Raw genomic sequence first — 25,697 nt, 5'->3', positions numbered from 1 at the left:
TAATTTAATATGGGATTTTATTTGTACACTGGTATGTTAATTTAATAAAAATTCATTATCATATTGAAAAAAATTTACTTAATTCTTTAAAAATTATTTCATCACCATGAAAAATTATTTATCAAAGTGATTTAGATATACAATAATAATTCATCATAAGTACGATGAATTTATTAATATGACAAAGTTATACTTATTATATTGATAGAGTATTTTATTATTTCAATAATATCATCATTGTTATAATGATAAACAAACCACTACAATTTTTCTCTATCATATTGATAAATATATCATAGGTTCAATAGTAATGATATATTTATCAAATTGAACGATGAATTTATTATATAGATCGAGGTTTTTCTCTGGGTGTACGTTAAAGACGGAAGTAAATATTATCCTTTTATATTATTTACTGGTAACAGTACACAAATTCTTTTTATGAAAATTGTATAGTTTGAACTCGCTTTTTACAAAAATGATTATTTCAAAACTTTATTAAAAAATTTTAGAAATATTTTCATATGATTACTACAAGTGTCCGATGGTTGACCAAGTTTAAAGTGATAACAATTAGTAATTTGCGTAATTCTATTATTGATATCATATCATTATAGAATATTCCTTGTTAGGAGATTTGATAATAAATGCAGAAAAAATCATAAATGAATCAATTCACTATTATTCACATTTAAAAATTTGAAACATGAATTTATTTAATTAAAAACTAATAATTATAAATTATATGAGTTAACAGTTAGATCTGTTCCATCTATATATTTAATTATACATTGTAAAATATATAATTATATGTAAATTGTTACAATTACATTTTATTCATTATAAACATTTTAAATGCTTCAGCCGTTCCATTATCTACTTGATAAACGGTTTGATACTCTGAAGTTTTCAAATATTTATGGTCAAAAAACTTGTATACTCCTACTTTCTCTCCTTTCATATTTATTGCTTTAAAAATACAGTGATTGTTTTCACAACCTCCTTCTTGTTTATATATACCTTCCACGAACAATAAGTTCAAAATTCCTGCCAGTATGCATTTTTTATTATTTTTTACACACAGTTCTTCTTTAGCTAAAATACATTTATTTGAATAAAATTCATTATTTCGATGAGTACCAATTTTTAATACCTTCAGTTTAGCGAATATTTTATCAGTTAAAAAAAAATTGAAACCAAATATTTGCTCGACCAAAAGTAATTAAAAAGTTAAAACATATATTCTGTATATTTATTATACATTTATTATTACCATATTCGTTAAATAACAATCGTATTGCTGCATGCATTATAAAATACTTTCTATAGTTAACCATTAGTTGATAGTTCAGGACCTCTTCATTGTTTTCTAGAATTCGAGTATTATTATCATTATACAATTTATTTTTAAATTTTAAATTTGAATAAAGACGCTTAAGTCAAAATATAATATTATCAAAACAATTATTATTATTTTTTTATTTATAAAAAAAATTATTTATTTTTATATTTCATAAAGGCAATTTCAAAAAAAAAATTATTTAAAATGTCAGTACATGGACTGGGAATTTTAAGGATGAATTCATGAATACGAAATTTAATCAAAAAAATATTTACTAGTTTGTATACAACTGTTTATCAAATTTTCATCTGAAAATAAAAAATTAATTATATAAACATTTTATTTGATTTACATACACTATTGTTATTTTTTTTATATAATAAATGTTGTACTCATTTATTTATCTTAAAATGTTTATTTGAATTATTTATACAAAAAATCTATTTGTTTATTAAATTGATTGGTTGGGTTGGGTTTGTATAACTATTTTATTAACACACATAATTCAAAATTACAATAGCCAGTGAGCAGTGGGAGGAAGTAATTTGGAAAAACTCAGGAATTTGAAAAATTATTGAATTTAACCGGATTAAAAATACGATTATTTAAAACATAAATGAGTTTTTATTTACAATCGTTGTTAGTAGCATACATAAAAGTGTAGTTTGAAAAATTCATTCTTACTGATATATTTGCCAAGGAATCGCCAAAGTATCACCTTTTCCTTAAATACGCGACTTATATTTTCTTTTACTAGAAAATTTAGAATATTATTTAATAATATTGGATTAGTTATTAAAAAGTTAAAATACACAGTAAGTAAGTCTTATTAAGATTTTTTTAGGATTGGTCTTAGTTAACATCAAAAAATAATTACTAAAGGAATACTTTAATTTTTCAATTATTTGCTTTTACAAAAGTATGTATAGACATAAAATAGCTATAAATTCAATTAAGTAACAGTATTTTAAATATTATTTTCATTTTTTTGTATTAAAATTAAAAAACGTATTAATTTTTTTTTATGCTGAATATTTTTGATCTATACATTTTGCTTAGTTTAACGAAACTGGTATTATTTAAAAACCCATCACAGTAGGATTGCAGCATAGTCGGTTTCCGGCATAGTTGGGACGAATATTAATGATATCCAAGAGTGATTATTTCACTATCATAAGAAACGCTTCGATTCAAATCTGTAGATAGTGTTTAATTTTAAGAAATTGATAGATTATTTCAAAAGCAACAATAACTCTTATTCCCTTAATTTTTTCCCGATTAGTTATTTGATTTTTAATTATAATATATAAATAAATAATAATTATGATATTTAAATTTAGTATTAAATTGATATTCATTAATATAATATTGTAATTTTTACGGAGATATTATAAAAATAATAAAGTAGTTGTATATTTCTTTACCTATAACGCGTATAAAAATTTAAAGGGCTTGATGCAATACTTTTCAATAAAAAATGTTTGTTACTTATAACAAAGTTATAAGTTTTATACACTGGACTACAAGGAACTTTCATCAGAAACAAAAATATAATTTTCTGAATCAACTTTTTGCGATGTTTTCAAATGTGCAATTAGACTTTTTCTATCACTTCTAAGTTTTAATATCAACCCAAGTTATTATTAAAAAATAAATATTTTCACTATAAAAAAAAAACAGTAGCACAGTGGGGTCGCGGCATAGTGGAGACATTGCATAGTTGGGTCCAGTATAGATTTAATCTGACAGTGATTAAAATCACTATCATAAGAAACGCTTCGATGCAAATCTGTAGATAGTGTTTAATTAAAAAAAAAAAATTTGTTAAAATAGCATATTTTTGAATACAGTTTTAAGTACAAAAAATATCCCGATAAAAGATAATTTTTATCGCAAACATTACATTTTTTTTTAATTTTCGACAGCCATTTGCACATAGAAGATAAGATGTCGTGACAAATTTTTTTTTTTCATTTGATAGTATATAACATAACCTTTGATTTGATATATGTTTAAAGGACGCAGTATTTCCGGAACATTTTCAAAAATTAAGTTGAAAAAATTAATTTTTGTAAAAAAGTTGCCATTTTAAATCCCCCCCAATGAGCAGGTTAAGTGATAGATTTTCAAAAAAATGATATCAAATGAAAGGTAAATATCTAAGGTTTTAGTATAAAAAAAAATTATGTTGATTTGTTGATTTTTCAAAAAGTTATGGAAGTTTTAAGAAAAAAAAGTGAAAAAATTTCGAAAATTAGCGATTTCTAAATTTGTAATTTTTTTGGATATTTCCCCCATTTGCGGGGAACGAGGGAATTTTTTTCAATTTTTAAGGGTAATGTCTTCAACTAGATACGATTTGTGATCTTTTGACGTATTTTTGAAAGAAATCGGTCCAGTAAGAGCTGAGAAAAAGTTTCAACAGACATAAAAAAAAAAAAAAAAAAAAACACATTATAGTAAAATTAATACCTTCTCAGCTTCGCATCGAAGCTAAAAAAACGATTCGATGCAAATCTTTAGATAGTGTTTAATTTTAAAAAATTGATGGATTATTCCAAAAGCTACATGATCTGCTAGTTCCTTATTAATATCCTGATTAAGATAAAGTATGTCGAATGAAAAAGAAAATATTAAAAAATATTATTTCTCATAAAAAAATTGTGTTGATCCATACATTTTTCAAAAATTTATAGTATAATAAAATTAAAAATGTAAAATACAAAATCAAGAATTTTCACACAAAAATAGCATTCGGTAGCCATTTTCACCGTGAAGATAAAATAAAGTTCGAGATTTTTTTTTCCATGATAAAGTATATTACATTAGCTTTAATTTAAAATATATATAAAAGTGTCAGACTTTGCGGAACATTTTCAAAAGTCAAGTTGAAAAAATTAAGTTCCTGTGGGTAGGTAAAGGGTTAAATTTATAAAAAAAATATATCAAATGATAGGTAAATACATTATACATCTATAAAAAAAAATTAAATTGATTTGGTTATTTTTTAAAAAGTTATTGCAGTTTTAAATAAAAAAAATTGAAATAATTTCGAAAATTAGCGATTTTTAGATTTGTACAAATTGGGAGATTTTCTCCATTTATAGGGAACGAAGGAAATTTTTTTAATTTTTAAGGGAAATGTTATCGAATAAATATGATTTGTGATATTTCGACATAACTTATGTAAGCAAACTATTATTTTAAAAATTATATAAAAACTTACGGTAGTGAGTTGTTGTTTTTGGACAAATTACATCTAAAAAATATGTGTTACACAATTTTAATGTTGAATTTTATATTTCGAAGTTGGATTATATACAAAATGATTAACTTAATATGAAGCCTTTAATTAATCGAAAAATAAAAATAATATTCATAAAATTATTAAATACTAATTTTAATTTTAATTATATAGTCTAGACGTTTAGAATAGATCTGATTTGCTCAAGTAAGGTGGCGTCTTAGGTGTAGACCCGGGTGTTTGATATTTTGGGAAGTTGGTAGGAATCTTTGTGGGCACGATGGTCTCCTCTTCAATCTAATATCTTTTTTTTCCCCATATTTTTACCTATTAATTAAATCTTATTTATAAAATATAGTCCTCAATCTGTTATAAACTTGGTTCAAAAAATGGGGAATATTAATCAATAAGACAAAATCCATCCACTGCACATTCACTCTAAAACGAACAGTCTGCTCACATATTTACCTCAATAACATACCTTTACCAACCACCCAAAATATCAGCTATCTGGGTCTACGCCTAAGTCGCCATTTTACTTGAGCAAATCAGATCCATTCTAAACATTTAGTTATAAACAACCGCTTCCGTCAATCGCGTTTCATTCTCATACCACAATCCCTCAATCTCAAAAATTAACTTTATAAACAAGCTACTCCTCAAACTTATTTGAACAAATAGCATTTAGCTTTATCCACCCATCAAATCATCTAACATCAATAAAATATAAATCTTCCAAATCAAATGCCTCCGCCAAATACCAAAAGCTCCATTTTACGTCTTCAATGATACCATCCATAATGATTTTTCCATCCTAACAGTTCAAAAGCAGCCAAAATATTCTACAAGCGTTTAGACTCTAAAGCATTAAACTATTAAATCCCCTTGATCTCTGATCAATCCATCCATTCTATCCATAGTGATCCCAGAAGGCTGTATTATTTTATATATTTTATTATCATTAGCATCATTTGTGCTTATTGTAATTAAAATTAGTACAGTTTGTACGATTCCAAAAATAAATTATATAAAATAAAATTTTTACACCCTATTTTTTTCTAATTGTATTCTAACTTATTTTATTACTTTATATAAAGTAATCAATTTTGGGTAAGATTCTAATTTTCTCAGAAAATTTTAATTATTTTTAAATAGAATAATTATTTTAACTTAAAAAAACTCTAAAATAATATGTAGTTAATATTTTTCATTCCATGAAAATTAAAATCTCGAATTTTATTTTCTTAAATAGCAACCCAAAATTCTAACTTTATAATAAGATAATAAAAAAATTACAAACAATTTTGTTCTTTAATTTTTTTTATTTGCTGAATTTTTTTATCTATTTAACACGTATAATGGGTATATTTCATACTAGTAATGTGCACTCCTCTAACAGCAGTCCCTAATGTGTGGCGTGGGGGAAGTCACACCCTACTTGTCAAAATTTCATTGTTTTTTTTTTTTTGAACATTTTTTGATATAACAAGATGCTTCCAAAAAGTAATTATTAAAAAGTGTCGCACAGTTTACAAAAAAAATTTAAATGTTAAAAATTAATTTTTTCTATCTTCCTTATATTTTTAATTTCGAGACACCACTTAAAATGCTGTAAGAAATAAACGGTTCGCGCGTAAAAATCATTTTATAAAACCAAAAATGTTAGTATTCTTTTATCTATCAACTTAAAAATATGTGTTCTCATTTAAGAAAATTAAAATTAAGTATTTTAACCTCTAAAAAATGAAAAAAATATTTAATAACATATTAAAACTGTAAAATTATGAATAAAGTAATTTTTCTCCTTACAAAATAAAAAAATTTTCAGCAATTTATGAAAAATGAAAGTCTTAACCAATTAGTTAATACGTATTTTCATTTTGAATAATTAAAAAAAAATTATTCTATTGTCAAAAATTCATTTTTTACCAAATCCATATTTTTAATTTCAAGACACCACTGTTTGGGTTACATACATACTAAGGTATTATGATGAGTACTTATGAATTTATGATATTAACAAGTTAAAAATTGAGTTCCCCTTAAATTAAATTGTATTTAAGTGTTTTAACCATGATAGGATAAAAAAAATATTTAAAATTATAAAATTATTCTAATATTTTGAATAAAATAATTTTCCCTTTTACAAAAAAAAAAAAAAATTCAGTGTTTCTAAATTATGAGAGTTTTAATCAAACTTTATTATTCTGTACAGTTTAAACAGCAAAATAGTTAACTCTTAGAGAATGATAAAAAATTTTACCGTAATTATTTCCGTAACTATTTCCGTATCCAAGTGGATCATACTCATCTGTTAATACAATAAATAAAAAATAGTTTATATTATGTTTTTTAACCCTGTATTATGAAGTTACTAAATTTTTATGAAAATAAGATGATTCAATCTTTATCTATAACATATTGCAACCATATTATGTTATAAAAGCTCATAAAATAAATACAATGTATATTATGCAATGTATTTATTTATATTTATTATAAAGAAAAAGATAAATTATAACTATTTGAATGATATCCAAAAAAACTTAAAGACCAATCCTAAATTTTTTTATCGTCCTACGTAAAAAATTGCAAAAAGGTAAATTGTCTTCTTTCTACCTTGGAGCTAGATAATTTTCATTCAGATAATATTAATAGCATTGTTAATTTGTTTGGCCAATTTTTTGGTTCTGTTTATTCAAATTCTAGTAATATTACAAATGGTCTTTTAGTAACATATCTGAACGTATTGATATAAATAATTGTTATCTCTCAATAACTTAAATTTTTAGGATCTATCAAATTTGAATATGAATATGAGTGTTAGTCCGGACTTTGTTTCTGAGATTTTTCTCAAAAACTGCCGTTACTCCCTTACTCATCCAATCCATTTTCTTTTATCTTTATCTGTATCATCTGGTATTTTTCCTACGACTTGGAAACCAGTTATGTTTACCCTAATTTTAAGTCTAGGATAAGATCTAACATACGTAATTACAGACCTATAACTAAAATGAGTATATACCGAAATTATTTGAAAAATTGTTAGTACCAAAATTGTATTACACTTATAGCTCAATACTGGTAAACAGTCAACATGGATTTAGAACTTCTAAATCTACAGTTACTAATTTACTTGTCTACTATTCTGATTTAATGTCTATTATTTCTAAAGGTGGTCAGGTAGGCGCTATCTACACTGACCTTAAAAAAGCGTTTGATAGTGTTAATTATTCTATATTAATAAGTAAATAAAGTGCTATGGGAGTCGGTAACCCTGTGATAGATTGGCTTTCGACTTATCTCAGTGGCAGAAAACAAATAGTCAAAATTGGTGATGTAACGTCTTTTAGTATTGATCCTACATCTGGTGTACCCCAAGGTGGGCATTTGTCACCTCTTTTGTTTATAATTTTTATAAATGATCTTAGTAATGTTTTCAATCACTGTAAATGTTTATTATTTGCGGATGATTTGAAGTTATACTTACAAATGAACTCACCCAGTGACTTTTTTAAAGTATAATCAGATCTAGATAAATTTATATTATGGTGTTTTGAAAATAGTTTACAAATAAATAGTGACAAATGCTCACAAATCACGTTCAGTAGAGTTAAATCTTTTTACATTAATCAATATGTAATTAATGGTTTTAACCTTTCTATAGTTAATCACATAAAAGATTTAGACGATTTTATGTATTGTGATTTATCTTTTTCAAAACATATTAGCTATATTTATAATAAAGCGTCGCGTACATTAGGAGGATTCATAAGACGTAATTGCATTGAATTTCATGATATAGATTGTTTAAAAACTTTATACTTTTCTTTTGTAAGATCTGGCCTGGAGTACGGTTATATTATTTGGTCTCCATTTATAGCCAATGACATTAAAAAAATTAAATCTATACAAAAACGTTTTTAACTTCTTTATCGGGCAAATTTAATAAAAATAGGATTAACCAAAACATTTTTTCTAATAATTTGAAAATGGACTCTCTATTATGTAGAAGACTATATTTAGATGTAAAGTGGATGTATAATTAACTCAATAACAAAAACGATTGTCCCGAAATTTTAGAAAAGATACCATTCAATGTTCCTCAAGTATTACTTCGTAAAAATTCCATGTTTTATATACCTACCCTCACGCAGAACTATTGTAAAAACTCGCCAGTTAATCGCATGCTAAACTTATGTAATTCATTAAGAAATTTTGATTTTAATCATGATTCGTCAACATTATTATTATCGACATGTCGTATTACTTTCAAAGTATAATTTTAAGTGATCTTTCAAATGTTTACTTTATATTTATTTACATTCATTTTGTATTTTTTTTCTTAATTTAATTCTTATAATTTTAAAGTTTTAAGTTTTATAGTTGATGCGGTTTGTATCCTGCCGCACTCGTGGGGTGTTGTAATATTAGAAAATAAAAGAAACACAACACGTTATTTTTGGTTCAGAATAATCGAATGTTTTATTTGTCGCTGAACAAAACTTTATATCGGAAAAAGAAAACAAATAAACACAGTAACCAATATAGACGGTTGACGTACTTATGTATGTATCCGAAAAAAAACAATATATCGTATCGATGTGTCCGGTGCTGTAATGTTGACGATGCGATCAAAGCGGTGTCACGGAGATGACTTAACGTATATTTGCGGCGGGTCGTAGATGGACGTGCGGCACTTGCTGGACTTTGTACCGTGGCGTATTGCACGCGGTGTTAGTCAGTCAAACTACCATATGCACGTAGTAGGGCGGCGGCTGATACAAGTGTCACGGGTCGCGGGGTTCCGTGTATAGAGAACGACGCGGTCCGTGTCAAATACCCCCCCGCCAAGCCGCCGGTCTACTCAGTGAATCGAATACGCATGGCGCGATTATCAATTGGGATAAATAGCTAATTATACCGCCTATCACGGTGAAGGCCGCAAATACTTACGTTGTTTGTCCTGACGAGCTGGTTGTTCGCGCGTGATCGCGCTTGGTGGTGGTCGATCGCATAACGCGAACGAGGGTGGTGGAGGGTGTTGTTTATTCTTCTTTTTCCTTAGTGTGGTCAGGGGATGGGGGACAGGAGAGGAATATGTCGATGACGTCCTCTAATAGGTCCTCCTCCAGCTCCATTGGCTCCTCTGCTGGACCAGGTTCTGCTGCTGGTGTCGTTGTTGTGGTTGTTGTTGCTGTGGTCGTTGTTGCTGTGGTTGTTGTCGCTGTTGTTGTTGTCGCTGTGGTTGTTGTCTCGCCGACGACCACCCCCCAACGTTTCAACATGTACTCCTTATACCGCTGCTCGCGGCGTCTCAGTTCGGACGGGGAGTACCGTCTCGTCGATGGCACGAGGGGGGGGGGNGTTCGGACGGGGAGTACCGTCTCGTCGAGGGCACGAGGGGGGGGGGCGACAACGGCGGACTGGCGCTTTTGGGGGCGCGCGGTCGTCGTGGGGGACGAGGATTGAGGGCGGTGATGTCAGGTCGCGCAGCGCGAAATGACATCAGCGGTCGTGGACGGGTACTATCCGCTCGCGTATCGCGATTGGACAGTAGAGCTGTTGGGGGCCGTACACCTGTCGAGCTGGGGGTGGGTTGCCGGGTCCCAAAATGTTGAGCCGCAACATTTATCACCCTCCTGGTCGAGGTGGCGGCCGGGGTGCTCGGGGCCCGTACCCCCAGTGTGGACTGGGTCGCACGGGGGACCGCAATAAGTGCACTGCGCGCATCGCGGAGTGCATCGTTACGACCCATGCGGACACCCCGGTCGTAGTGGGCCCGTGCGACGGGGTCGCGAAGGACCTCAGGGAGTGGGGCTCGGGCAGCGTCCTCACGGGTCACGGGTCACGGGGTTCCGTGTCATAGTTTGTTATTATTTGTATTGATTTATATTAATTCTGAACTGTCTGCCCTAATGGACGTAATCATCATCATCATTTTGAATGATGAAATAAATAAATAATAATAAAAAAGTCTCAATATAAAAAAGTAATTCCTTAACAATTTGATAAATCAACTAATGAAATTCACGGGACTTTCTGTATATGTTTAATGTCTTTTAAACTAATTAACTTAATACTTGTAATAGAGAGGACGAGAAACCTGTACAGATCGGTGGTAAAGAATCGAACATCGGTGCCTACGTACTGCAACATGACATATTCCTGACCGAGCTTTATAAGTCGCCTACATTTAAATGTATCAAAAATGGATTTGCTTTTCTTTATATTTCCATGGACAAGTACTTGTCCATCCACTGGTAATGCTATGTTGATATAAATATGTTAGTTGATATTTTTCGCTTATTAACTGTGTCAAAAATTACATCCAATAGTTTTCTTGGTAGTTTGTCTCTTGACATTATTTTTTGTACCCCCCAACTAACTTTTTAATATACTTCTGTTTATTAAATATATTTTGATTTCTGTCATTGAATGCACTAATTTGAGAACAATCAAGGTGGTGTTTATACCCGAGCCTAACTATTATAAAGCAAAATCTTACAGGCCTATAAGTCTTACTTCATTTCTTCTTAAGACTATGGAGAGACTTATTGATTGGTACATCAAGGAGGTGCCTTTTAAGGAGAACCCTTTACATGAAAACCAACATGCTTATAAAACGGGGAAATCTACTGATACAGCTCTACACTCCTTCACCACTAAGATAGGGAAATCTGTGGAGAATAAAATGTATGCAGTAGGTATATTCCTGGACATTGAAGGGGCTTTTGACAATACTCCCTTCGATGCTATGTGTGAATCTGCACAACAGCATGGAATAGAACCACTTATTATTAAGTGGATAGAATCCATGCTTAAGGAACGCTCCATTTTGGGACAGCTCAATGAGACCAAAGTAATCAAGAGTGTTAAACAGGGATGCCCACAAGGCGGGGTTCTATCCCCCTTGCTATGGTGTCTAGTATTGGACTCGCTTATTAGAGAGTTAAACAAATATTGTTATACACAAGCCTATGCGGATGACTTGGTTATAGCAGTGGTGGGTAAATTCCCAGACACTATTATTGACTTAGCACAACAGAGACATAACACTATACAGATATGGTGTAGTAAGTACGGTCTATCTGTTAATCCAAATAAAGCAGAGGTTGTTATGTTCACTAGAAAGAGAATAGGACTAGACAGTCTTGACACTCTTTCTCTAAATGGACAAGAAATTAGCTTAAAATCGGAAGTAAAATAATACCTAAGTATTAACTTAGATAGTAAGCTAAAATGAAAATCACATGTTGAGTCAAGAATCAAAAAAGCAATGACCACATTGTGGACTTGCAGTAGAGCCTTGGGAAAGACACGGGGGTCTTAAACCAAGAGTTATGTATTGGTTGTACACTTCATTGATTAAACCTATGATATTGTACGATGCCCTAGTCTGGTGGACCAGAACAGCACTCGTTACAGCTAGGAAAGAACTTAGTCCCATACAGAGAATGGCTGCTATGACCACCACTGGAGCATTAAGAACTACACCAACGGTCCCATTAGAGGCACTAATCGGATTGCCTCCTCTGCAATATATACAGATGGATCCAAAAAATCAGGAAAGGTAGGTGCTGGAATTTGTCAGTATGTCATTGGGCACAACACCCTCTGTTTTCCAAGCAGAGGTGATGGCGATACTAGTAGGGGCTCAGAAACTGCTGGTATACAAAAATAGGAAGATAACTATCTTAAGTGATAGTCAAGCGGCTTTGAAAGCACTCTGTAACGATCAGGTGAATTCAAAGCTGGTCCTCGAATGCAGGGAAACTTTAGAATCACTATCGAGGTTCAACACTAGCGGGGTACCGGGACACAACGGTGTCACTGAAAATCAGAATGCTGAAAACACCTATGTTGGACCAGAACCAGTGGTAGGACTCAATGAGCAATCGCACAAAACGCTACCCAAGAATTGGCGCAGAGAACAACACAGGAAAATCTAGAAGTACTTGGTAGTACCTAGACAATCTAAAATGTTTATCAAGACCCCTGGTCTACTGTTGGATGATCTTAATAGCATGACTAGACATAAAATAAGCACCCTGACTGGTCTATTGACAGGACATGGTCACCTGCTTAAACATCTTAATGCAAGGGGGTATCGGAATCATCATTGTGCAGGAAGTGTGGAGTAAAAGAGGAAGACTCTTTGGTCTTTGGTGATAACACTTAGGTGAGTAAACTTAATCAAGACAATTCGGTATGAGGTGCGCACAATGGACTAACAGGTCTGAGTGCATGGACATTATGTCCACCTCGATAATAACTACAACTAAAACTAAAAATTTGAGAACAATGTTTCTGAATCTATATTATACATAACAGCCACTATAAAACAAGAAAATTATTATTTTTCAAATGAACATTTTTACATAAAAATCGACATTTTATTTTGAATAAGTGATTTTTTGACTGTCCATTGGACAGTGTTCAAACATAAACTAACAAAAAGCGCACTATCGGCTATCATTACTGAACCAAAACTCTAATATGTCTTGAATGATGATGTTTTTTCGAAACGAAAATTGCTAAGATGCCCTTAATAATTTACATATTTATTAAAATTAACTAAAAATAGTTTTCTAGAATTGAAAAAAAGTTTATGCTTAAAACACTTGAAAGATATTTTTAGACCTATGGAAAGAAGGTAGTTGTTAAGAGTAGGAGTAAAATGACAGAAAACAACAAACCTGGTGATGGGTTTAAAAAATCATAGAAGGTCACAAAAAGCAGTTCAATGTTTAGCAGAAGAGCAAAAGGAGAGAAAACTGGACTGAATATAAACGCTTGCGCAGAGAAACCAAGGAACAAAGGAATGTAAAAAAGACAGTCTATATACTATCATTATATAAGCTATATAAAAAGTGATGATCAAAAGGATGCAAACAAGTGATGACGATGTAAAAAAAATGTAGAGAAAGATTTAAAAAATTACTGATTCCATTAGAATGGAAAATGCCAAGTATAGGGAAAAAAGAAAAAGCTGTATGTGGTATTTATAGATTGGGAAAATGCGTATGATAGAGTACTGAGTGAGATTTTAAAGTGGTCATTAATAATAAAAATTGTCCGAATAAGATATATTAATATAATAAAAAATATGTATGATAGATTTTGTACCAGTATTAAAAGTGTGAGTGGAGTTGACAAAAGATTTTAAGCTAAAAGTTGGAGCGCACCAAGTTTCTTCTTTAAAAATACCAGTAAATGTACTGTAGTGCATGTTATTCACTGACAATATAGTGGTAATAGGAGAAAGTTAATCAAAAGCTATAGATACACCAAAATAGAGACAGAGAGATGTTATTGAATGTGATATGAGGACGGGTGATAAAGGTGGTCGATCCCAAGTCGTGGAGAAATAGGCAAAGAAAAAGAAGAAGAAGAAACAAATATTTACCTTATTTCAAAGTAATTGATACCCATATAACTTATATCCTCTTTTCAGCCTAAACCTTGCCAAGTCTTCAAATCAAATTTTAGGAGATTTAAGAATTATTTTTTACAATAAACAAAAATATATTTGAACTCTGAGATGTATGAATTAGATTTTGTACTTGATAAGCTATGTGCTAGAGTAATGAAAAAAAAATATGGAAATGCTAAAATTCTTAGACATACTTATAACATAATTATATTTTTCTCATAGCTTATTAAAATAAACTTAAAAATAAAATAGGTTGAATAAAATATTACTTAAAATGTTACCTGGATTAGTATATATGCTATCTATATCTGTAAATTTATTAAAAATGAAAATTTTAAAGTAAGTGGTATATAGTAGAGTCTACTAAGTAGACTATGGAATTTTGGGAATCAAATCTTAATATCTTGAATAGAATTTATAGAAGAAGGTTTAATATCAATTACACTCTCATGTTTGAATAATATATATAATTTTAAATGAATGTAGTATTTTTTGTTAATTTCAAGTGTATTATGTTTTTAAAAACAGATACAAAATTTTTAAAACATTTTGAATTTCTTTTAAAATATTGAAAGTTTTATAACAATTTCTGGATAACTACGTGCAAATAAAATATACATGTACAAATCTATATAGAGGGAGGTTGTTAGAATAAGCTAAGTAGAAATGTATCTATATACAATTTGTCTATTAAAATTATTATACTAAATACTTATACTTATATCGAATTTTCTTTTAAACTACATCTTATGTAGAGGAGATGGAAAACCTATATATATTAAGTAATATTTCAAGAAAAGTTTCGCTTTAGAAAGTTAAATACCTAAGACTCACCCAATTTCAGAATAAAACTTATAATTATGCAACCATTCATTATATTAGTTTATTTAACTAGTATTATATAACTAAAAAGAATCGATACCTTTTTTACGTAAAACAAATACTACTTACTTGGTGGACACAGCATTACTTCTAAGACATCTATTATAAAATTTTACAGTAATTATATTAAAGATTCAATAAAAATATTAATTCAAAACTATTTTATAAATAAGCAGGAATTTTTATTCAGTCCAAACCGTTTCTAATAAAAAAAATAAAGAACCGAGAACCTAACCGGAAAATCAAATTATTTGTAGTAAAGAACCGAAACTTTACCAAAAATCGGTTCTTTTAAAGTTTAATTAAATCAGTAATAAACTATGTATCATGTAACTATATTATAAATAACTAAAGCCATGTTCGACCGTCGTCCCTTTTTGTACATACAGTACACACATCTCGCGCTTTTAGTAATCAACAGCTGTACAATCACTTTCACTTATAGTTTTTTTATTATTTTCTTTCATTATTAGTTTTCTTTTCATTATATGTCACTTTGCCACTATCTCCGATCTCCTCAAGCCGTCATCAGATAAGTTGTTCATTTATTTTCATTGTGTCATATCTATCATATTACAAGATTAACATTGTTTAGTATGTAAGTTATTCCCCCCTTCCCTTTACTTTTTTAAGATTTTACTTGCAGAACTATATACAGGGTGTTCAGTACAAACAATGAGAACAATAGAAACCCGTTTCCTGACTTACTGAACACCCTGTATATATATATATATTCTTATTTTATGTACACATAAACAGGTATACCTATCTTTTTCCCCTTTACTTTTTATTTATTTTTTGCTATAAAATAAACAACACCGCACAGTATTAGGCGATCCGCCTTAATATTAAGGAGTTGCTTGTCACAATATTATAGAAATAATAAAATTAAATATAAAAGTCTTTAATTTTTTAGATACGTATTTGAAATGGGGTCATTTATAAAACTACCTTTTAGGTGTTTAAAATAATAATGTTATAATTAATACTTCAATTGATACTTATGAAACCTACATTGTAAAAAGTATAAAAAGATAAATAAAAACTTTAATAACAATTTTTTTTAGCTAGATCACTTTTAGAAACAGTTTTTAATAGATAATCTTTATTAAGAATAGTTGAAAATTTTTATTGAAGTAATTTCTCATTTACTTTATAAAGCTGAGTCAAAGCAAATAATTATATTATTTTTAAAAAGTTGTCAGTAGAGCATGTTATATAGATATGTAAACGTGCAAAAAAAATTAATTAAAAATACTTACGATAATCATAATTATGATAACACAACTGAACTAATAAACATTCTAGCAATATATGTCGGTCTTAAAAAAAAATAATAATATTAAATTACATTTCAAATAATCGTTCACAAAGTCGGGCAAGTAAATAGAAATAATTAACTCAAGTTAAGTTAAGTATGAACAATGTCGATTAATTAACAGTTAAAAGTTAGCAGATTATAAATATAACTAGCTAAGTTAAAAAATCAATTGAAATTTAATTTTAGTTTAAAAAAAGCAAATTTCACTTAAATTAATTTTTTTTCTAAAATCTCTTTAAATCATTTTTATTAGTCGTTGATGCAAAAGAAATCTAAGAATCTATTTTTAAATTTTAAAACTAAATAGAAAGAAATTATTAAAGATATCAAAAATTGTTTTTATTCATTTTGTTCATTTTGGTGTTGGTTGCACTGTTTTATCTTTAAAACTACTTTATATGATTTAAAATATTAAATTAAAAATCATATACATTTTTTAATCAGAAAATTAAATTTATTGATATATAAATAGTAATAATTGGGATAAGGGAAAATTCGAATTTTTTTTATAATTAAACCATGTAGACAGTGTATAAAGACATACTTTTTTATGAAAAAGGGGGTATTCTAGTGTAGAATTTTGAAAAAATCGAACATTTTTTTTTTCATATTTCCTAAGTCTAGACATTTAAAAATATTCGATTAAAAGAATTTTTTAAAATTCCTATTATTTAATGAGTTATAGCCGTTTTAGTAACGTAGCATAGGTTCCGGCCTTACCTGCTTAACTTAACAAAAAACGGTAGGCGTTCCCAAATCCCTACGGATGAATATGCCTTTTAAAATTTTTATTGTATAACATCCCTTTTCAATTGCCAGTAATCGCCGATTAAAAATATGTAAGTATTCTGTATCATTTTATTAGTAAAATTACCGAAAACTTGTCTCAAAACTTTGAACGAGTTTTTCTTGAAACTACATTTTCGAGCTGGTGTACACGATATCTCGAGTTATAATGAACCGATTTACTTCAAATTTGGAGAGAAAGTTTTTTATACATCCCTTTAAAAAATAAAAATTCGGAATAGTTAAAAAAATATGAAAACATTTATTTTTCATACATCCACCGTTTATCAAAAACATTTTTTTCAACTTGTCCAAGGGCAAGTGACATATCTGCATCTATAATAATTAAGAATCCGTCTATTTTTTTTCAGATTACCAGAAGGGTTATTATCATGCACGCCAAGACACCCCCTTTTTTGGACCTTCCACATTTACTGTTCATAACTTTGTCAATTTTAATTTTTTTTTTATTAATTTTTTTATGTGATAATAAAACATCAATAAACAAATGATAAAAATATGGATACTAAAAATATTTTTTGTTTCCTTCATACAGCCCATCAAAAATCGAGCGAAATTCGTGCCACTACACTAGAATACTCCCTTAACTTAAAAATCTAAATTATTACAACGAAAAATTAATTAAATTAAGTTAAAAAGTTTATTAGAAAAATAATTAACTAGTTTTGTTCAAATGTTAAGAAAAAATTAATTTTTTAGTTAGTTAAAGTACACAATTGATCGTACAGTTAATATAAAGAATAATTGATTTATATTTTGAAACATTTTATTTAAATAATATGTATAGAAGAGAGGCGAAATTAATGGGATATAGAGAGTATTTTCTTTTCCTCAGTCATACATCATGTTATCAATCTATATGGAAGTGTATCGGAATCTGAATAATAAGTTCTAGTGGTAAGTTTTGTCCCTACGGCGATTTAGGTCGCAGATTCTAATCCCATAGCAGGCCACATTTTTCATAGAAATTTTGGCACACTTTCTATGTCCGTCTATCATTTTCCGGCGGCCTTTTTAAATTATAAATTAATTGAAATTTAAAATAATAAATTTAAATAATTATGGAATTAGATTTGTTAAAATAGTATGGTTAATAATCAACCTTAGTAATTAAAAACGTTATCTTACTTTCCTCAGGAAACGAATACAAAACATTATCTTAAAAATACATTATAAAGTTTTAAGTTTAGTATAATCAATATACATATAAATTACATTTATTTATCATTTTACTAATAATTGTAAGTAATTAATAAAATTACTACTAAGTTTATTATGATAAATAAATGAAATATTGATTTTTTTTACATTGACTCTTTAAAAGTGATTATTTTTAAAAGGAACTCTTATAAAAATAATTATTCACTGAAGATATTGATTATATTATTTCATATAACTTAGATAAATGTATAGTAAGAAAATTAATCTCGAGTTAGCATTGAACTTGAAAGTTTTAAAAAATAAATAACATAATTGTTTCCAATTTTTTTTTTTTTTGGAATTTCAAATATTACCAATAAAATATTTTATAAATATATTTTTAAATTCTTCATTGCTTTTTTAGTTCAAAAATAAAATTTAACAGACATTGAGTCAACAAATAAGTTCTTGTGTTAAAATATCGGTTTCAACTTATCGTTAAAAATTATTTTTAACTATAATGAGGACCAGATAAGGAAATAATTTTAAAATTTAACCTACATATTTTTTTTCTAATAATTTTTTTTTTTTAAATTTGGTTAAATCAAATTTTAAGTTAATTAAATTTCTAAAAAATGATCTCAAAATATTTTTGGTTTCTAAAATAAATTTTCAACGTGTCATTAAAAAAAATTGATATAGATAAAATAATTTACTAAATATTAGAAAAATAGTCAAAAATCGATATTATTTTAGTTCCTATCAACGTAAACATGTATTTTTTATTTCTTTCTGACAAAAAATATCATATATTAGCATCAAGATAAAGATTTTTATACAAATTTTGATTTGTCTATCGAGTTCTAGAGTAAATCTTAAATAAATCGTAATTATAGTCTCAACTTTTTTTTTTATGTAATTTTTACTTTTTTTGTGAACAAAAAATGAACAAGTGAAACTTAATAAATTGATCTCAATTATAACAAGAAACTTTATTAAAATACTAAAATTGAACTTATTCAGTAAAAAAAAAATTTTTCTTTTATTATAACAAATTTTTCCAAAATCTATGGCTATAATTAAAATCAATGGCTTTATATGATTCTAAATGCGTTATCTAGAATCTGAATAATAAAATAGTCTGAAAAATGAACACCTGTAATATATTTTAAATTAAATATCATGCAACATTTTTTATTAAAAAAATATATTGAAGGTTTTTTTAGAAATTAGTGTGCAAAGTTAGTATTCTTAAAAATTCATACGGTATTTATAATAAATAAAAAAAGGCATATAAATATAAACATAATGTATATAAAATTGGTAACAACATACTCGTTTGCAAAATTGCATTCGCAGCCGCTATAAAAAATTAGAATAAATAATAATATATAAAATAAAAAATTGATTTCTTTTCTTTTTTCGATTGAAATCATAGAGGTAGGAAATATATTAATACAAATTTAATATATTATGATATTTTCTAAGTAATTTTACCTTGTAATTCTCGATTTCGTAATCCTGTTGTGTCACACATATGAGTATAAAAATACAAAAGTATGAGAGTTAACAAATTGACAAATTTCAACTGTTTTAACATTATATTCGTGTGTTATAATACAAAAATCAATTTTTATTTTCATAAAAATTTATAAAAAGTTTATTTAAACATATATGAATATATTATTGTGAAAAATCTGCAAACTATAACTTATATATAAATGATTAAAAATATAATTTGAATTTATTATTATAATAATAACTATCTAACATATTTACATAGTTGGGACGTGTGTATTTGTAGTATAATTATATTTTTCGTAAAAAATCACAAAAATAACACTAGTCACACTGTCTATCTCACATTTAAAAATTAATATAATAAAAAAACCCAGCACAGTGGGGTCGTGGCATAGTTGGGTCCAGTATAGATGATATCTGACAGTGATTAAAATCACTATCATAAAAAACGCTTCGATGCAAATCTGTAGATAGTGTTTAATTAAAAAAAAAAAATTTTGTTAAAATAGCATATTTTTGAATACGGTAGCCATTTGCGTATAGAAGATAGATCGTCGGGACAAATTTTTTTTTTTCATTTTGTAGTACATAAAATAAGCTTTAATTTTATATATGTTTAAAGGACGCAGTATTTCCGGAACATTTTCAAAAATTAAGTTGAAAAAGTTATTTTTTGTAAAAAAGTTACTATTTTAAATCCCCCCAGTGAGCAGAATAAGTGTTAGATTTTCAAAAAAAATTATATCAAATGAAAGGGAAATATCTAAGGTTTCAATACAAAAAAATATTATTTTTATTTGTTCATTTTTGAAAAAGTTATGGCAGTTTTAAGTACAAAAAACATCCCGATAAAATGTAATTTTTATCGCAAACATTACATTTTTTTTTAAATTTTCGACAGCCATTTGCACATAGAAGATAAGATGTCGGGACAAATTTTTTTTTTTCATTTGATAGTATATAACATAACCTTTGATTTGATATATGTTTAAAGGACGCAGTATTTCCGGAACATTTTCAAAAGTTCAGTTGAAAAAGATCTATGTTTTTTACAATATTTTAAGTTTTGAACGCCCCCTATATAAGGGGAAATTGTCCAATTTTAATAAAAAGTATGTCAAATGAAAGATGTACTTATAATGTATTTAGAAAAAAAAAATTTGTGCTGATATATACATTTTTCAAAAAGTTATAGCATTTTTAAGTTGAAAATTTAAAATCGAAAATCGAAAATTTTAACACAAAAATAGTGTTTTTTTAACTACGGCAGCCGTTTAAATGTAGAAAAAAAAGTGTCGGGACAAATTTTTTTTTTTCATTTTGTAGTACATAAAATAAGCTTTAATTTGATATATGTTTAAAGGACGCAGTCTTTCCGGAACATTTTCAAAAATTAAGTTGAAAAAATTAATTTTTGTAAAAAAGTTGCCATTTTAAATCCCCCCCAATGAGCAGGTTAAGTGATAGATTTTCAAAAAAATGATATCAAATGAAAGGTAAATATCTAAGGTTTTAGTATAAAAAAAAATTATGTTGATTTGTTGATTTTTCAAAAAGTTATGGAAGTTTTAAGAAAAAAAAGTGAAAAAATTTCGAAAATTAGCGATTTTTAAATTTGTAATTTTTTTGGATATTTCCCCCATTTGCGGGGAACGAGGGAATTTTTTTCAATTTTTAAGGGTAATGTCTTCAACTAGATACGATTTGTGATCTTTTGACGTATTTTTGAAAGAAATCGGTCCAGTGAGAGCTGAGAAAAAGTGGCAACAGACATAAAAAAAAAAAAACACATCATAGTAAAATTAATACCTTCTGAGCTTTGCATCGAAGCTAAAAATACTAATTTTCTTAAGTCATGATTTTAATTATATTCCATTGCAATTCCACTTTCATTTTTAATGAAATATTATTTGAAAAATCATTTTTATCAACAGATTTTAATAGTTTTGAATGAATAAAAATGAAAATATCAATTCATGAAATCTCAAGAACGCTTTAACAGTAAACGGTAACTTTTGTTATTGTATACTGTTGATAATTGAGTACTAATTATTACGGAAATATAAGTTATAAAAAAAAAAAAATACCAAGTATAGCAGAAAGCGATATTGTAATATTATAGGTATAATAGTAAAATAATGAAGAAGGAGTGTAGTTTAATAAAATGTTAGTTTTAAAGTTCTGTTTTATAAGTTAAACAATTTATAAGTTATACTGTTGATTTTAGAGGAGGTGTATTAAAAAATAACGAATGCTAATAATATAAATAATGTTATTACAAAAAAAAAAAACAAATACCAGACTACTCCCTTCCTATTATGCGACTTACCGCCCAACATTTTACGATTGTCGTAAATTTTAAAAATATAATTTTAAATTCAGTTACAATTCAAAACAAAAACATTGTTCAATTCAAATACAAATCAACATTAAATTTATCATAACAAAAACAACGGTAGCACAGTAGTGTCGTGGCACAGTATGGACGTGGCATAGTTGGGACTAGTGATGTGCCACAAGAAATATTCCCCAGGGAACGTTCCTGGGAATGAGGAATATTCCGGAAATATTCTATTACCACTCGGGAATATTTCTTTAATAAGAACTAATACATTTTATTTATTATAATTACTAAAGTATGGCAGTGCTAGTGAAAGAGACAACGTTATTGTATTTATATCTTGATTACACTGATATGTTTATCAACATATTATTGATAAGCAATATATTAGGGCTTAGATTAAAATTGATTATAGTAGTATCGTTTTTCACAGTGATTTTATTTGTTATTTTACTTTTCAAAATACTTTTAAAATGCCGGCAGGTAAAAATATTCGAATTGTTGGTCTTATTTTAACGAAAGACTAGTTAACTTCAATGAAAGAATGTAAATTATCATTACAAACATTAGCTGTTCATGTTGTTGGCTCTTCTATGATAGGAATAAACAGAAACAAATTAATTTTAGATGATGCTGTATTTTGGACTAAAATCGATAAACTTATTAATTTACTTAACTCTATTGTAAAATGGATTACAATTTTAGAAGGGGAAAGCAATATAATTAATCATGTATTTGATGCTTTTTATGAAATTCAAAATACTTTTTGTAGTTATATCTCAGAATCACTGATTATTTCTACTAAAAAAGTGCAAATAATACTGAATAAGTTTAAAGAAAGACATTTAAATACTATTAAACCTCTACACTTAGCTGCATCTTTGTTGGATCCCAAAACTCAAGGGTGTAATTTATCAAATTCAGAAGTATTAAAAGCTATTGAGTTTATTGATCAAATGATATCTATACAAAATAATATGACTGATTCTCTTAAAATGGATGGTGCTCAAATAATAGCTGATATAGCAAATTACAGATCTCGACAAGATATATGGAGCAATAATTTTATTTGGAAATGTGTGGAGAAAATAAGTCCTTTAACATGGTGGAATAGTTTTTGTTCAAGTACTCATTTATGTATTATTGCAAAAAAAAATATTAATTGTTCCTGCTACATTATGTCGTAATATGCACAATGTTCTGCATTACGCATCTTACATTATCAATAAAAAATTACTACTCTATATTTACTACCAATTGTATAACACAAATAATTAATTTATCTGTCATAACATATACACATTTGTACAATAGCTATTATATATGTATATACATGTTAAATTGATTATTGTATACTATGCATCTTATCTTAAAAATAATTATCATGTTATGTTCAAATTTTACATAATAAACTGAAAATCACTAAAAGCGCTGACGGCAACAACCCATGATGGGGGTAATTAAAAGTAATATAAAAAGGCGCTGATTTTCTAAGAGAGTTCAATTCTCTCTTCTTTTTGAAGATTTGAATTCAATAAAGAATTCAGGATTCTTCTATTTGATTTATTTTGAACAAACTAGCCGCGACCCCGTGTTGTCGTCGGTATATTTTATAGCGATTTCAAATACAATTATTTTTGCGTCAATACGTTATTTATTTATTAATAAGGAAAAGTATAAATCTGAACGTGAGATATATAAAAGAAGTAAGTAAATTTATATTAACCCAATTATTTAGAATTAATAATCTGAGTAAAGAATGATAAAGCAATAGATCACATATTTATATTCAAACTTTATTAATTGTTACTGACTAGTTCGTACCTTATACATAATCACATTACATGGTATTCGTGAGATGGCCACTGCCTCTTCGTTGCCTAAAAGAGTTTAAAACCTAATGTGATTTCTACTGTATATATAAACACTTCGACTGGGTATTCGTGAGATGGCCACCGCCTCTTCGTTGCCTCAGTGTATTATTTCAGGTACTTACCAGTTAGATCATTTGTAATATCTCTATAGAGAAACTTTAATAAATTCTTTTTATATCTACTTGTCTTTATTGTTCTAAACCCTCGGACTCTACAACCCCGATAGAACCTCGTTGCTCCTGAATTGACCAAATCCCTAACATCCAACCTTGGTCAAACAAAATTCCCCATTTACCAGTTAATGCTTTTTTTTTTGTATTACTACAATTAGCAGCCACTGAACGTTCATTTAGCACATTCTCAAATATTCACACAAAAAAAGGAACCGTTTAACAACATCAAATGCTTCAAAAATAACTTTTGTTGCCCATTATTGGAGACAAAATATAGAAAAGAATAAAAAAGTTACTTATGTTAATTATGAAGGCGAACCCCGTGAACCTAATGAAATGGATAAAAATACACTTAATATATCAATTGTGTCAGATGAAAATTCAATGTCAATTGATGGTTTAATTTCGTCCGACGATGAAGAGTGGTGTCCTAGTGACAGTGACAATGATTTCTTTAATGAGTATTTAAAACAAAAAGAAATAAGTTATCTTGTTGTTATTTACATTTATAAGTAAACATTTATGTTAATAAAGTTATCCTTTGCTTTTATTACTTTTGAAAAACCTGGAAAATGTGAACAAAAAATAACGTATTAAATTTGGTAACTTGTTTAAGCATTTTATAGGCATCATAGACTATGATGCCTATAAAATGATTCATAGCATACAGTTAATTTGAAATATAAACAGTGAAAAGTATAACAGAATCAAAAATTATAATTAGTTATAAAATATTTAAAATTCCTAATGTTTCAACATAAAATTTCATATTTAGTTTAATGTAAATATATACAAGCAGTTTAAATAATTACTTATAGTCAATTCTTTGCATCAATAACTGAACCTTTAGTACATAATTTCATTATATTGATAAATTTATATGTACCTAAATCCTAATCAAATCAAATATTTTTAGAATAATTCTACTAATTATCACACAAATGTCTCACTTTTCTCCAATAATATTTTTGTGTATAAAATATAGGCCATGGACCATTTACAGCTATAAGTTTAGTTAAATATTGAAACAAAATTAATAAATATGAACAAAATTTAATAAAATTATAATATTCCCGATAAATTCCCGGTATAAGGAATGTTCCGGAAATTTTCCCATCATAAAATTCCTGGGAATTTGCACATCACTAGTTGTATATACATTTAGGTTGAAATCGTCGGCATCGCCGNTTGGGACAAGTTTAGATGATGACACAGCCACGGCGTTGTCACACGTTGACACCCCGCGGTCGTATCAGCTCCTTCTCAGCCTCCACTTCGCTGTAAACCGGACCGTTACACACACGCGTTATCGTCGTGGTGTAAAGTCCAACAAATGCCTAGCGTCGAATACCCCGCCGCAATAATACGTCCTGTCAGTCATCTTCGTGACAACTATCTCGTTGGATATAGCGTCCGTTACCTCAACCAAATCACCACCGCAATTTCGTTCATCTTTTGTTTTTTTCTATCGACGGATTCTTATTAATATTATTGTTATTATTGGTTTGCGCATTATCATTTGTGTTACGATTCTTGTTTTCTCATTAAACGGCTCGACGCCACTTAAGAAAACCAACCTGTGTTATTTATTTGTGACATCATCTACTGTTCCCGCA

The 25,697-nt window shown here is 28.1% G+C and overlaps 1 protein-coding gene and 1 long non-coding RNA gene across 2 annotated transcripts; one reads left to right on the top strand and one right to left on the bottom strand.

Annotated features, from left to right (window-relative positions):
• Window positions 1-727: 727 nt before the first annotated feature.
• LOC126902226 (uncharacterized) lies at window positions 728-19,863 on the bottom strand. Its single transcript, XM_050679272.1, has 12 exons — window positions 19,670-19,863; window positions 19,508-19,534; window positions 18,161-18,190; window positions 16,167-16,226; window positions 14,974-15,003; window positions 14,304-14,330; window positions 6,850-6,897; window positions 4,569-4,601; window positions 2,027-2,095; window positions 1,618-1,650; window positions 1,274-1,369; window positions 728-1,095 (listed from the first exon to the last, which is right to left on the bottom strand). Exons 1-12 carry the CDS (start codon window positions 19,770-19,772, stop codon window positions 827-829), a joined length of 825 nt encoding a protein of 274 aa, XP_050535229.1. The 5' UTR covers window positions 19,773-19,863; the 3' UTR covers window positions 728-826.
• A 2,890-nt stretch (window positions 19,864-22,753) lies between these two features.
• On the top strand, window positions 22,754-24,631 carry LOC126902231 (uncharacterized). Its single transcript, XR_007703175.1, has 2 exons — window positions 22,754-23,214; window positions 24,240-24,631. It is a non-coding gene; the product is annotated as an uncharacterized LOC126902231 (long non-coding RNA).
• The last annotated feature ends 1,066 nt before the right edge of the window (window positions 24,632-25,697 follow it).

This window comes from Daktulosphaira vitifoliae, unplaced genomic scaffold (genome assembly GCF_025091365.1).
Source record: "Daktulosphaira vitifoliae isolate Bord-2020 unplaced genomic scaffold, ASM2509136v1 Scaffold_3, whole genome shotgun sequence".
NCBI lineage: Eukaryota > Metazoa > Arthropoda > Insecta > Hemiptera > Phylloxeridae > Daktulosphaira > Daktulosphaira vitifoliae.
The sequence above is the reverse complement of the archived record's forward strand: the minus strand, read 5'-3'. Positions and strand labels throughout refer to the sequence as shown.

Coding starts and splice junctions, on each gene's coding strand:
- LOC126902226 (XM_050679272.1), bottom strand. CDS start 19,772: ATGTTAAAACAGTTGAAATTTGTCAATTTGTTAACTCTCATACTTTTG. Junction 4,602..6,849: donor TAGTTACGGAAATAATTACG/GTAAAATTTTTT, acceptor CATATTTTTTAG/ATGTAATTTGTCCAAAAACA. Junction 1,370..1,617: donor AAACAGTTGTATACAAACTA/GTAAATATTTTT, acceptor CTCGAATTCTAG/AAAACAATGAAGAGGTCCTG.